Source organism: Chiloscyllium punctatum, chromosome 11 (genome assembly GCF_047496795.1).
Source record: "Chiloscyllium punctatum isolate Juve2018m chromosome 11, sChiPun1.3, whole genome shotgun sequence".
In the NCBI taxonomy this organism is placed as follows: Eukaryota; Metazoa; Chordata; class Chondrichthyes; order Orectolobiformes; family Hemiscylliidae; genus Chiloscyllium; species Chiloscyllium punctatum.
This window is the reverse complement of record NC_092749.1, coordinates 62,427,657-62,439,975: the sequence shown is the minus strand read 5'-3', so window position 1 is coordinate 62,439,975 and position 12,319 is coordinate 62,427,657. Positions and strand designations below refer to the sequence as shown.

Below are 12,319 nucleotides of genomic sequence, written 5' to 3'. Positions count from 1 at the left end.
GTAGTAATGTCAATGGACTAGTAATCCCACCTCTCCCCTTATTCCCTGAAACCCTAACTTTGCCTTCAACATAAATACCACTTTTTCCGAAGTGCTTACAATTCTGATGAAGAGTCATTGAGCTTGAAATATTAACTCTGCGTTCTTCCCACAGATGCTGTCAGACCTGCTAAGTTTCACCAGCAATTTCTATTTTTATTCATAAGACCATAAGACCATAAGACATTGGAGTGGACGTAAGGCCATTCGGCACTTCGAGTCCATTCCGCCATTCAATCATGGCTGATGGGCATTTCAACTCCACTTACCCGCATTCTCCCCGTAGCCCTTAATTCCTTGTGACATCAAGAATTTATCAATCTCTGCCCTGAAGACATTTAGCGTCCTGGCCTCCACTGCACTCTGCGACAATGAATTCCACAGGCCCACCACTCTGGCTGAAGAAATGTCTCCGCATTTCTGTTCTGAATTTACCCCCTCTAATTCTAAGGCTGTGTCCACGGGTCCTAGTCTCCTCGCCTAACGGAAACAATTTCCTAGCGTCCACCCTTTCCAATACATGGACATCAAGAATAATTAACATCACTTTGTCAATGAGAAATCATGTTAACCGATCTATTCAAGTGTTTTTGATGAAGTAACATTCAAAGAGTCATCGAGATGTACAGCATGGAAACAGACCCTTCAGTCCAACTCATCCATGCCGACTAGATATCCCAAACCAATCTAGTCCCACCTGCCAGTACCTGGCCCAAATCCCTCCAAACCCTTCCTATTCATATACCCATCCAAATGCCTCTTAAATGTTACAATAGTACCACCCTCCGGCAGCTCATTCCATACATGTACCACCCTCTGCGTTGCCCCTTAGGTCTCTTTTATATCTTTCCCCTCTCACCCTAAACATATCCCCTCACATTCTGCCCTCTTAAGTATACTCCTACTTCCTTTATACTCTTCTAAAGATTCACTCGATCTATCCTGTCTATACCTGACATATGCTTCCTTCTTTTTCTTAACCAAACCCTCAATTTCTTTAGTCATCCAGCATTCCCGATACCTACCAGCCTTTCCTTTCACCCTGACAGGAATATACTTTCTCTGGATTCTTGTTATCTCATTTCTGCAGGCTTCCCATTTTCCAGCCGTCCCTTTACCTGCGAACATTTGCCTCCAATCAGCTTTCGAAAGTTCTTGCCTAATACCATCAAAATTGGCCTTTCTCCAATTTAGAACTTCAACTTTTAGATCTGGTAGTGGATAAGAGGAAATTAGTAGATGTAGAATATTTAGATATCCAAGATGTGTTCGGTAAGGTGCCATTCTAAAGGTTGTGACACAAATTAAGTACAGATGGTGTTAGAGGTACAGTATTTCTAGATAAAAAATTGGTTCATGAATAGGAAGATAATAGAGAAAAATCAGTCTTTTTTGGGTTGGCAAGCTGTAAGGTAGTGGATAGTCACAGGGATTAGTGTTGGGTCCTAAAGCATTTTCAATATATACCAATGATTTGAATAAGGGGACTGCATGGTCGCAAACTTTGCTGATGACACCAAGATAGGAGTGAAATAAGTTGTCAAGAGGATATAGAAGGTCTGCAAAGATAGATAGACAGATTAAGTGAGTGGGCAAAAGTTTAACAGATAGAATATAACATAAATAAACATGAACTCATCTATCTTGTCAAAGAAGAATTGAAAAACAGCATACTATTTAAATAAAGGGAGAGTGTCAGACCATAAGAACATAAGAACTAAGAGCAGGAGTAGACCATTTGGCTCTTTGAGCCTACTCCGCCATTCAATAAGATCATAGCTGATCTTTTTGTGGCCCCAGCTCCATTTACCCATCCTCTAACCGTAACCCTTAATTCCTTTACTGTTCAAAAGCCATCTTAGCTTTAAAAACATTTACTAAAGTAGTGTCAACTACTTCACTGGGCAGGGAATTCCATAGGTTCACAACCCTCTGGGTGAAGAAGTTCCTTCTCAATTCAGTCCTAAATCTGCTCCCCCTATGCGCACTTGTCCTACTTTCACCTGCAAGTGGAAACATCCTCTCTACGTCTATCTTGTCTATAATTTTATATGTTTCTATGAGATCCCCCCTCATTCTTCTGAATTCCGATGAATATAATCCCAATCTACTCAGTGCCTACTCATAGGTCAGCCTCTCAACTCCAGAATCAACCTAATGAACCTCCTCTGCACCCCCTCTCGTGCCCGTACATCCTTTCTCAATTAAGGAAACCAAAACTGCACACAGTACTCCAGGTGTGGCCTCACCAGCACCCTATTCAACTGAAACATAACCTCCCTGCTTTTAAATTCAATTCCTTTAGCAATGATGGACAAAATTCCATTTGCCTTCCTAATTACATGTTGTACCTACAGACCAGCTTTCTGTGATTCATGCACAAGGATACCAAGATCCCTCTGCATAGCAGCACGCTGCATCATTTTACCATTCAAGTAATAGTCCTTATTACTGTTATTCCTACCAAAATGGATGATATCACATTTATTAATATTATATTCCATCTGCCAGATCTTTGCCCACTCACTTAAAGTATCTATCTTCATCTACAAAGTTTCACAGTCCTCTGCACATTTTGCTCTGCCACTCATCTTAGTCTCATCTGCAAGTTTTGACACACTACGCACGGTGCCCAACTCCAAAGCATCTATATAAATTGTGAATAATTGTGCTCCCAACACCGATCCCTGAGGCACACTGCTAGTTATTGATTGCCAACCAGAATAGCACTCATTTATCCTCACTCTTTTCTTCCTGTTAGTCAACCAATCCTCTATCCATGCTAATACTTTACCCATAATGCCATGCATCTTTATCTTATGCAGCAGCCTCTTGTATGGTACCTTGTCGAAAGCCTTTTGGAAATCAAGGTACACCACATCTACTGGGTCCCCATTGTCCACAGTGCCTGTTAAATCTTCATAGAATTCCAAAAGGTTAGTTAAGCATGACTTGCCCTTCATGAACCCATGCTGCAAATGCCCAGTGGGACAATTTCTATCTTGATACCTTGCTATTCCTTCCTTGATAATAGACTCAAGCAACTTCCCCACTACAAAGGTTAAGCTAACCAGTCCATAATTCCCCATCTTTTGTCTATCATCCTTTTTAAATGCATAGGACATGAGAGCAGAAGTAGGCCATTCAGCGAATCAAATCTGTTCCATTATTCTCTGAGATTATGGCTGATCTGATAAACTTTAACTCAATTTTTCTGCCCTTTTCCCATGACACTTGATTCACTTATTGTTTAAAAAGAGCTCAGTGGTAAAGAGGGATTTAGGTGCCTTGATACGTGAATCACAAAATGTTAGTCTGTAGGTGTAGTAAATGATAAGAAAAGCATTGGGAATTATTAGCAAAGAGAATGGAATGTTGTCATTTATTGGAGGGGAAATGGAACATAAAAAAGTGAAATTTTATTGTAGCTGTTCAGGACATTGATGAGACCACATCTGCAGTCCTGTCTTCTTTATTTAATATATATATATATATATATATATATATATATAAAATCCTTTATAAGCAGTTCAGTAAAGGTTCATTCAACTCATTCCTGGAATTAAGGGCTCATTTTATGAAGCATGCTTGGACCGATTATCCCTATGCCCAATGAAATCTAAAATAAGGAGGGGTGATCATAATGAAACATGTAAGAGTTTTTGGGAGCTGCATTGGGTGGTTTCTAATAGAATGTTTCCTTTTGACGACGAGACTAAACTAGGGGACATACTTTAACAAGAAGCCATCTCTCTTTTAAGACAGAGATAAGTAAAAACGTTTTCTCTCAGAGGATCATTAGAGTATGAAGTTCTGTTCCACAGAAGTTCTTGTAGTCTGGCTCTTCTAAGAACAAAAACTCATTTTCCAAAACCCTGCATGCACATTAATGTACTGCGATGACCAATAAATCTTTTGTTTATACTTCTGTCGAAAGCTATTGTCATAACTCTATCTATTCGTTTTAACTTTTCTGTCTATAACTAAGTTCCATTGTTAATTCTTAAAATTTATCAGAGAAGATTCTGAGTAAGGGTTCACAATTCCTTCTAGTGCCTCTCCAACTGAGGAATCGATCTTGGTGACAGTAGCAATTAGTACAGATTGGGAGTGGTCACTGTTTGGTCATCCCAACGCTGCAGAAAGCCAACCAAGGTTCAGAGGGAGGTTAACCCTATGACCTTGCAACAAGTCCAAAAATGACCAGTAAAGGAAGTTACAATCCTTAGGTAAAAATGAGGAGGCAGAATTGTCAATCCGAACCCTGCAGCTGTGTGTGTCTGAAGTCAATGGTTAGAGCTTGAGCAGTGAGGTCCAGGAAAGAATTACTGCCAGAGAAGAGACACACTGCGAATGCCAGCTTGGTAGGGAATCATGAGGATACTGATGGAAGCAAAGAACAGATAGCTGTGCCTGGAGCAGTAAAGGTAGAACTGGAAGACAATTTTTGGTATGGAGTCATATCGTTAGTGTCGGTTGGTGAGGTACCAGGAGGAGATTGCCCATAAGAAGAAACCAACCCAACTCAATAACTCTTTCAAAGGCTTAAGCTTTTTCATCACCTAATTGTCATAGAGCTGTTCAGAGCGGTTTAGCATATTTGGAGGTCAAAATTGCTAAAATGCGATTCAAATAAAGAGTCCAGCCACGTGGCATACCACCCTTCTCTCTTTCTATATTTGACTTAATATCTAACCTCCACTACTAGCCCTTCATCTTGTTTATCAGGTTTAAGTGCCAGCTTGGGAGAATAAAGGTGGATTTTGGGGTAATAGGTTGTTAGCTAGTGGTTTTAAGAGTTTGCCAATCCTAGAATGTTGTAAAATACTTCTCGATCATAATAAGTAGTTATTCTGGTTTTACATAAAACAAATGGCAACAGAAGTCATCTAAATTGTAAGTATAGTTTGGGATAGTAAATTGAGGGTTTGATGAATTGGGATGAGTTATTGGGGTGACTTCAAGAATTATCATATGCTATGGACCTGTGGTTCTGCTGGTATCACAGGTATGACTTTACACTCCCATCCTTAATGTGTTCCCTACATGTGTCCAAAGCTCCACTTGACAATTATTTGAATAAACTGATCTGACCAAAATTAAGCATTTTCACCACATTTCTGTTCAGGAAGGACTAACACAAGTTTGTAAACCTTTAAAATATGACTAACACCCAGAGGAAAGTTACTACATAATGTATATCATTTTAGAGCAGTAAGTAATAAAACAAGTGAAATGCTGAACTAGAGCATAAGCCTAAAGTATCAAGTGGAAGTTATACTGGTCTCTAGTCCTGCTTTATTTGAATCCTTTGCTCTTTAATGTAAAAACAAATACCTGAACTAGCAACGTGATAGGTCCACTTTTATCAATTTCAAGTATTTCACCATTCTTCGTTCCGACAAGTATATGTCCATGTCCCAATGTAATGGCACGTAATGAAGGATTGTCTTCCAGAAGCAAACCTGCAACAACACCAAAGAATATAAAAAGCACAAGCAGTAACCTACTTGGCCCATTGTCTCTGTGCGTCAGACCTATCTACTCTATTGCCAAACATTTCCTGTACTATTTTATGTTTTCCTTCTTCAAGTCTTTTACTTATATCCTCTTAAATGTTGACTGATATTTGCAGCAGTTATTTGTGGTAATGTACCTCATATAACTTAATATTTCTTAATATAAAAAGAACCTTCTAACCTCCTCCTTACACTTGTACTTCATATTGTGAATGCAGAAGCTTTTGTTCACTTTATTTTAAATTATTGCACTTCCCTAATTATGTGCCAAGACTTTAGGTCCACCAGTAAATAAACACTAAATTACATGAAATAGGGCAAATAAATAACAATGAATAGCAGATTTTAAAATGGTAATGATAACAAAGTATCCAAGATCATTTAGCCATTAAACAGACAGTAACTTTGAAACTCTGTATACATACACAATAATATTGAAAATCTGGAAACTGCTGTTAATGAGTCCATGCACCTCCAGAAGGTACAATGCAGCGGTTTCCACAAATCACAAGGAAAATATCCACTTCAATAATGTTTAAATTTTTTAATACTCATTTTAAATACTCTTGAGAAAGTTATAGCTTGCTGAATTGGATGTAACTCTATATTTAATACTAATAGCCTAACTATTGCGAATGCCCTGAAAAAAAATTGTAGAATGGAAAATTTTGTTGCAATATTAAAGAAAGACTTATTTTTAATTTTTTTAGAAGCCCATTTATCTTTATATTAGTTTCTATACTAATCAATCATAAGTAATACACTTTGCTATCTGGAAAATATACCTTAGCAATGAAAGATAGAATCATAAATTCCCTACATTGCAGAAAGAGGCCATTTGACCCATCAAGTCTGTACCAACCTGCTGAAGAGCATCCAACCTAGACCCAGCCCCCTATTCTATCCCTGTAACCCTACATTTACCATGGCTAGCCTACACATCCATGGAAACTACTGAAAATCCACCTATGCTGCACATCTTTGGACTGTGGGAGGAAACTGGAGTACCCAGCAGAAACCCACACACACACAGGGAGAACTAGCAAATTCCACACAGATGGACAGTCACCCGAAGCTGGAATTGAAACTGGGTTTCTGTGGGGCAACAGTGCTAATCACTGAGCCACCATGCCATGCAGATATCAAGTGCTCTCAACTTCCTGGTTTCCTGCGGCCAAATACCTCAAATTATTGGCTGCTCACCTCCTTGCTGACATAACTGATTCAGATTTAAGCTGTAGTCAGAAGGGGGAAAAAGAAAGTCATGCCACAGAGATCACTAAATCTTTTCGGGTGGCTTTCATTCAAGGTTAGTGGCAAGTGTTGTTGCCCCACTGCTGACCACAAGATCTGGGCCAATATACAAAATGTACAAGTCAAGGTCATTAACTGATGCATGACAAATGCATAGGTAACACTGGGAAGTGGGAAAGAATCAGGGATAAACAACCCAGAAATTCAAGAGACATGAAGATCTTGCTGAATTGTTTGGGGATTGGAGAGAAGAACCTATATAAAAACTTGTCGTCATGAAAGGAATCTGTTAAAAGAGATACACTATCCCAATTAGGAGTTTAAGATATTAAATACAGAAACATTGATCAGAAAGAATCAGGTTTTTTCCTTGTTCTTACAACTTGTACTCTTGATTGACCCCTCCAAACTTAGAAACTTCAAAGGCACAATTAATATTCTGTTAACAGAAAATGATTAAGCTTCATGTAACAGTATATTTAAAGTAAGGAACATAAGAAATTAGAGCAGTAGTAGGTCATACTGCTTTACCATTCAATAAGACCAAAGATCAGCCATTTAATAAAACTGAAGTTTATCCATGATCTTGTTGAATGGTGGAATAGTTTTGAGAGTCAGTGTGGCCTAGTTCTGCTCCCAATCTTATGTTTCATACTGTATAAATAATGTATATGAAGGTAAACTAACTTTGTGACAGGAAGAGAAAATATGTGCCCTTAACTTCTTCGGGAATCAATTGTGAAACTTGGGCTAATATCTGATTCTACCAGATCTCAGAACCTTTTATCAACATCTTAAAATTTATATATCAAGGTATATTTCAGGAAGGTTAATTTGGTTAAGCTAATGCTGGAGTCTCCCTGAAACAAAACCAGAAGTTGCAGGAAAGCTCAGCAGGCCTAGCAGTATCTGTGAAGAGAAATCAGAGTTAACATTTCAGGTCCAGTGAACCTTCCTCAGAACTGCAGTTCTGAGGAAGCAACTTTTGTTTTTGTTTCTGATTTACAGATTCTGCAATTCTTTTAGTTTTGCTGAAGTATACCTTTTGAGCCAGGTGACAATGCTGATCTCTTGATTGCATATGTCTTTAGACATCTCTCAAATATATCATCCCAGAGTTCAACAATACCATCTTTGCCACCTGTCACAAATCCCTGAAGACAAATATAATTATAATAATTAGGAACATTATAAAGTACATTGAGAGTTTGTGCGAAATATTTAAAATGATCCATTAGAAACATTTTGTAATGTTGCCCCTTTTTAATAATTAGCAACTAATAAATTAAATAAACAAAGAGGATTGAAGGTTTCCAGCAATTAGCATGTCAATTTATGTCAAATCAATTCAGTATAAAACTATTTAAGGAGCTGCACAGAATAATTAAGTACTGTATAATTTGCAGAACGTAATGCTTCAAAATTCAATTTTGTAGAGCTATATTTCAATGCTATCAGTGCCATTTTGCATCCAAAATGGTTTCAGCATTACAAACACATACTTCTGGTATGGGTCTTGCCACTCTATTTTGGATAGGTTGGCATGACATTGGTAAAGTATGCCCGAGAAGAAGGTCGAGACATCAGTCAGCACATAGTGCTGATTTGATTCTCAGGATAGCACTCAATCTCAACACTATCATTGAATTCATCTTAAAGTTGCATTACTGAACTTCTCCTTAACAGCAGAAGGACCATTCTACCACATAAGCACTATTTAAAAGGATGATTCGGCAATCTCAGATTAGTTGCTGATTGATTTCTACTAACTGCTGAGAAATCAGGAAAAAGTGTTTGGCAGATTTGGACGCTCACTTAAAGTTTGTGAAAATCACAGGGCATGAAGTGATATATAGCGAAGACCCAGGTTCTGACTTGAAGAGTTCTACACAGATACATGCTTTCAGAAATCAGTGCTGTAGTTTTCAACATGCTTGGCTTGCAGAATGGCAGGGAAAACAAGCAGTGGTGATGGAGAAGGCATGGTGGAAATGGCTCTCAGCAGGAAGCCATTGTCACCCAGGGTATGAAGGGAGTATTTCTTTAAGATCAACAGAGACAAGAAACAGTTATTAGAGCCTGGTTTCTGAAAGAGGCATTGATTGAAACCCAGAGAAAGTGAGGACTGCAGATGCTGGAGATCAGAGCTGAAAAATGTGTTGCTGAAAAAGCGCAGTAGGTCAGGCAGCATCCAAGGAGCAGGAGAGTCGACGTTTCAGGCATAAGCCCTTCAAACCCATTATTTGTTGCTAACAGACTTTCCAGCCTCAGGGCAGAGCAAAATACCACTGCAAGATGCTGTTAAGATGACTGTAGTCAGTAAATTTTTCATGTCACATTCCTTTCAGGTTGAAGCAGGAAACAGCTACAATACCTTGCAGCTGATCATCTCATATGAAAAGAAAGATAATACATTGGGTTTAATTTTCCCATTTTGAAATAAATGAGTTGAGTGGGGTTCATGGAACCTGCTCTTCCATGGCTGAGGGTGACTTCTTATGCAGTCTTCCATTCTTCATCTCAAAAATTTAGTATCTGGGCTCCATAGTACCCTTCTTGTGGGGTCATGTTGCGAACGAGGTGGAAGTGCCTGCTACTGCCAGGGCTAGACTCCGATGTTTACACCCTAGCACTATATTTAAAGCTCAGCTGCATAACACTTCAAACACCGTATGCCAAGAGTTGATCCTTACACAGTGTTGCTTGACAATTATAACTGAGCATGTGGCTCAGAAGCTGACCTTTTATTCCTTGTGGACAGGGTGGTACAGAAGATGGCAGTACTTTATCCTGATGACCATACCACCTGAAAAAGCTAGCCTGAGCCAAGACAACAGCACAGGTCCATGTTGAATCAAAGGTACAAAAGAATGCAAAACAGTGCAGGAAAAAGGCCAATGATCCTCTCTGCTCTGCAAGGGTACGTCTTTGATCTTCTTTGTGCTACCATGCAGTCACAGGGCCACCCACTCTAATTGTGCCAATATACAGGCCTCCCACAAATATTCATGGACTACAACTCTCACCACTGCATTCATTATGTCTACTCAATGGGTCTTGTCTACTTCATTCTCAAAAACCAACATTTTCCTTGCCCTGTGCTTCCTACTCCATCACTAAGTATAATGCATCACTTCTTCTGTTCCTCCATCAACAATAATTGTTTTTCCAGCAAATCCCACCATAGTTAACCCTTGTTTTGTCTCATTGCAGGAAAACTAGCCCATATTCAGACTGAGAGTGCCAAGACAAGCAGGTGGGGAAGGACATCAGGCTCCTCACTCAATATGAAGAGAAAATTCCTGAGCTAACTAGAAAAGAGCATGACCATTCCTGTGAGGATAGGGGACCTCAATGTTTCAAACAATCCAGTATGCCTCATTGTGTTGTGTTGTGCACCAGTGCTAACTTAACCTACATAAGTTTTTGTTTCCTTTCAGGAAAATAATTTCTTTTCTTCTCTTACGTAGGTACTAGTAGCATCTAGCAAACCTCAGCCAAAAAGAGGGTAGCTCCAAAGACCCTCAGTTCTCCATTACATCTGAGGAGAAAGTCACTGAACCTCAGAGGATGGCAAGGTTTTCATCTGTACCCTCCCCCAGTTTACAGACTTTCATCTTGGTGGATACTCTACCTGGATTTGGCTCAGGAGTGTAATCTTGCGATAGCATCACAGGACACACTGCTGAAGCAGTATAAGGAAGAAAAAGCCTGGATCTCTGAAATTCAGAGGACTGTCAGAGACCCAGGCAACAAATACTTAATTAAAATGCCCTGATGGAAACAGGAACAGCAGGCAGGTTTGTCAAAGGCAGTTAGTAATCAGCATCAAAGGATGGAAAACTAATGTTATCAGTACCTTGCTGGATCAATATGCATCTGGTTAGCTCCACAGATAGATCAGCAACTGCCATGGGGATCCAAGTCCAGTGCACTTAACATCAACCATTTGTTACCAGTACTATGTAGCTGTAGCCATAAGTACTTGGTGTTAATGGTGAGCCACAGAGTCATAGAGATGTACAGCATGGAAACAGACCCTTCGGTCCAACACGTCCATGCCAACCAGATATCACAATCCAATCTAGTCCTACCTGCCAGCACCCAGCCATACCCCCCCAAACCCTTCTTATTCATATACACATCCAAATGCCTCTTAAATATGGCAATTGTACCGGCCTCCACCATTTCCTCTGGCAGCTCATTCCATACGCGTAGCACCCTCTGTGTGAAAAATTGCCCTGTAGGTCTGTTATATCTTTCCCCTCTCATCCTAAACCTATGCCCTCTAGTTCTGACACCAGGGAAAAGACTTTGTCTATTTACCCTATCCATGCCCCTCATAAGTTTGTAAACCTCTATCAGGTCACCCCTCAGCCTCTGACTCTCCAGGGAAAATAGTCCTAGCCTGTTCAGCCTCTCCCTATAGCTCAAATCCTCCAACCCTGGCAACATCCTTGTAAATCTTTTCTGAACCCTTTCAAGTTTCACAACATCTGTCCGATAAAGGAGACCAGAATTGCACGCAATATTCCAGTGAGGTGAGAGAGAGCAAGATTCCTTGACCTCACAACAGGTCCCTCCTTCAGGCATCCATATGGAAGAGAAGCCCAACATAAGATTCCCAGAAGCTTCTTTTCAAGACACTCCAGAGGTACCTGGCCCCTCCACCTTGCCCTCTTTCTGACTATAAAGTCTGCAGTAGTTCAAACTGAAGAATATCAGTCTGCATCTGGGCAGGGGACTGCTACCATGTTTGGCCCCAAAAGTCATCAGAGCATGAGTGACCTACCAAATCCGGATGGGTGTGTTGGACAAAGAAACCTCAATTTTAAGTAGCAATGATCAAAATATGTGTGTGAAACTGACATGTGAGATCTTAATCCAACATTTATTGCCTGATATATCCTGGATATAAATAAAGCTTGTGATGTCTCCCATCTTTTTCATCTCTTCCCAGTCTTTTTCTAAAAGCTGTTTCTGACCCTTGTTTGTTCAAACTGGAAAGGCTGTCTGAGATCAGAAAGCATTCGTAGACATGTGAAAAAGAATGGCCACAGAGTCATAAAAACATAATTTATAGCAGCTTTTATAGTAACTGTGTGTTATTTTTTGCTTCATCAACTTAAAGAATTAACGTAAAATCTATAAAATTCAAAACAGTGCTTTTGCTGAAAAGCTGGACCAAGAATAGAAGCTCAAAACACAGAAGTTAATCAATCTCTGCACTAAGTTCAGACAAGACTAAAGAAATTGAGGGTTTGTTTAAGAAAAAGAAGGAAGCATATGTCAGGTATAGACAGGATAGATCGAGTTAATCCTTAGATGAGTATAAAGGAAGTAGGAGTACACTTAAGAGGGAAATCAGGAGGGCAAAACAGGGACATGAGATAGCTTTGGCAAATACAATTAAGGAGAATGCAAAGGGTTTTAACAAATATATTAAGGACAAAAGGGTAACTAGGGAGAAAATAGGGCCTCTCAAAGATCAGCAAGGCAGCCTTTGT

The 12,319-nt window shown here is 39.6% G+C and overlaps 1 protein-coding gene across 4 annotated transcripts in view; it reads right to left on the bottom strand.

The window, feature by feature from the left end:
* Positions 1–12,319, bottom strand: part of LOC140483036 (echinoderm microtubule-associated protein-like 6) — a 544,931-nt gene that overhangs the window by 258,850 nt on the left and 273,762 nt on the right. For all 4 annotated transcript variants that reach the window (XM_072580923.1, XM_072580924.1, XM_072580925.1 and 1 more), the window contains 2 exons: positions 7,855–7,966; positions 5,377–5,504 (listed from right to left, as the gene is read on the bottom strand). In XM_072580923.1, coding sequence (XP_072437024.1) covers positions 5,377–5,504; positions 7,855–7,966 — 240 coding nt within the window. The remainder of the gene's footprint in view (positions 1–5,376; positions 5,505–7,854; positions 7,967–12,319) is intronic.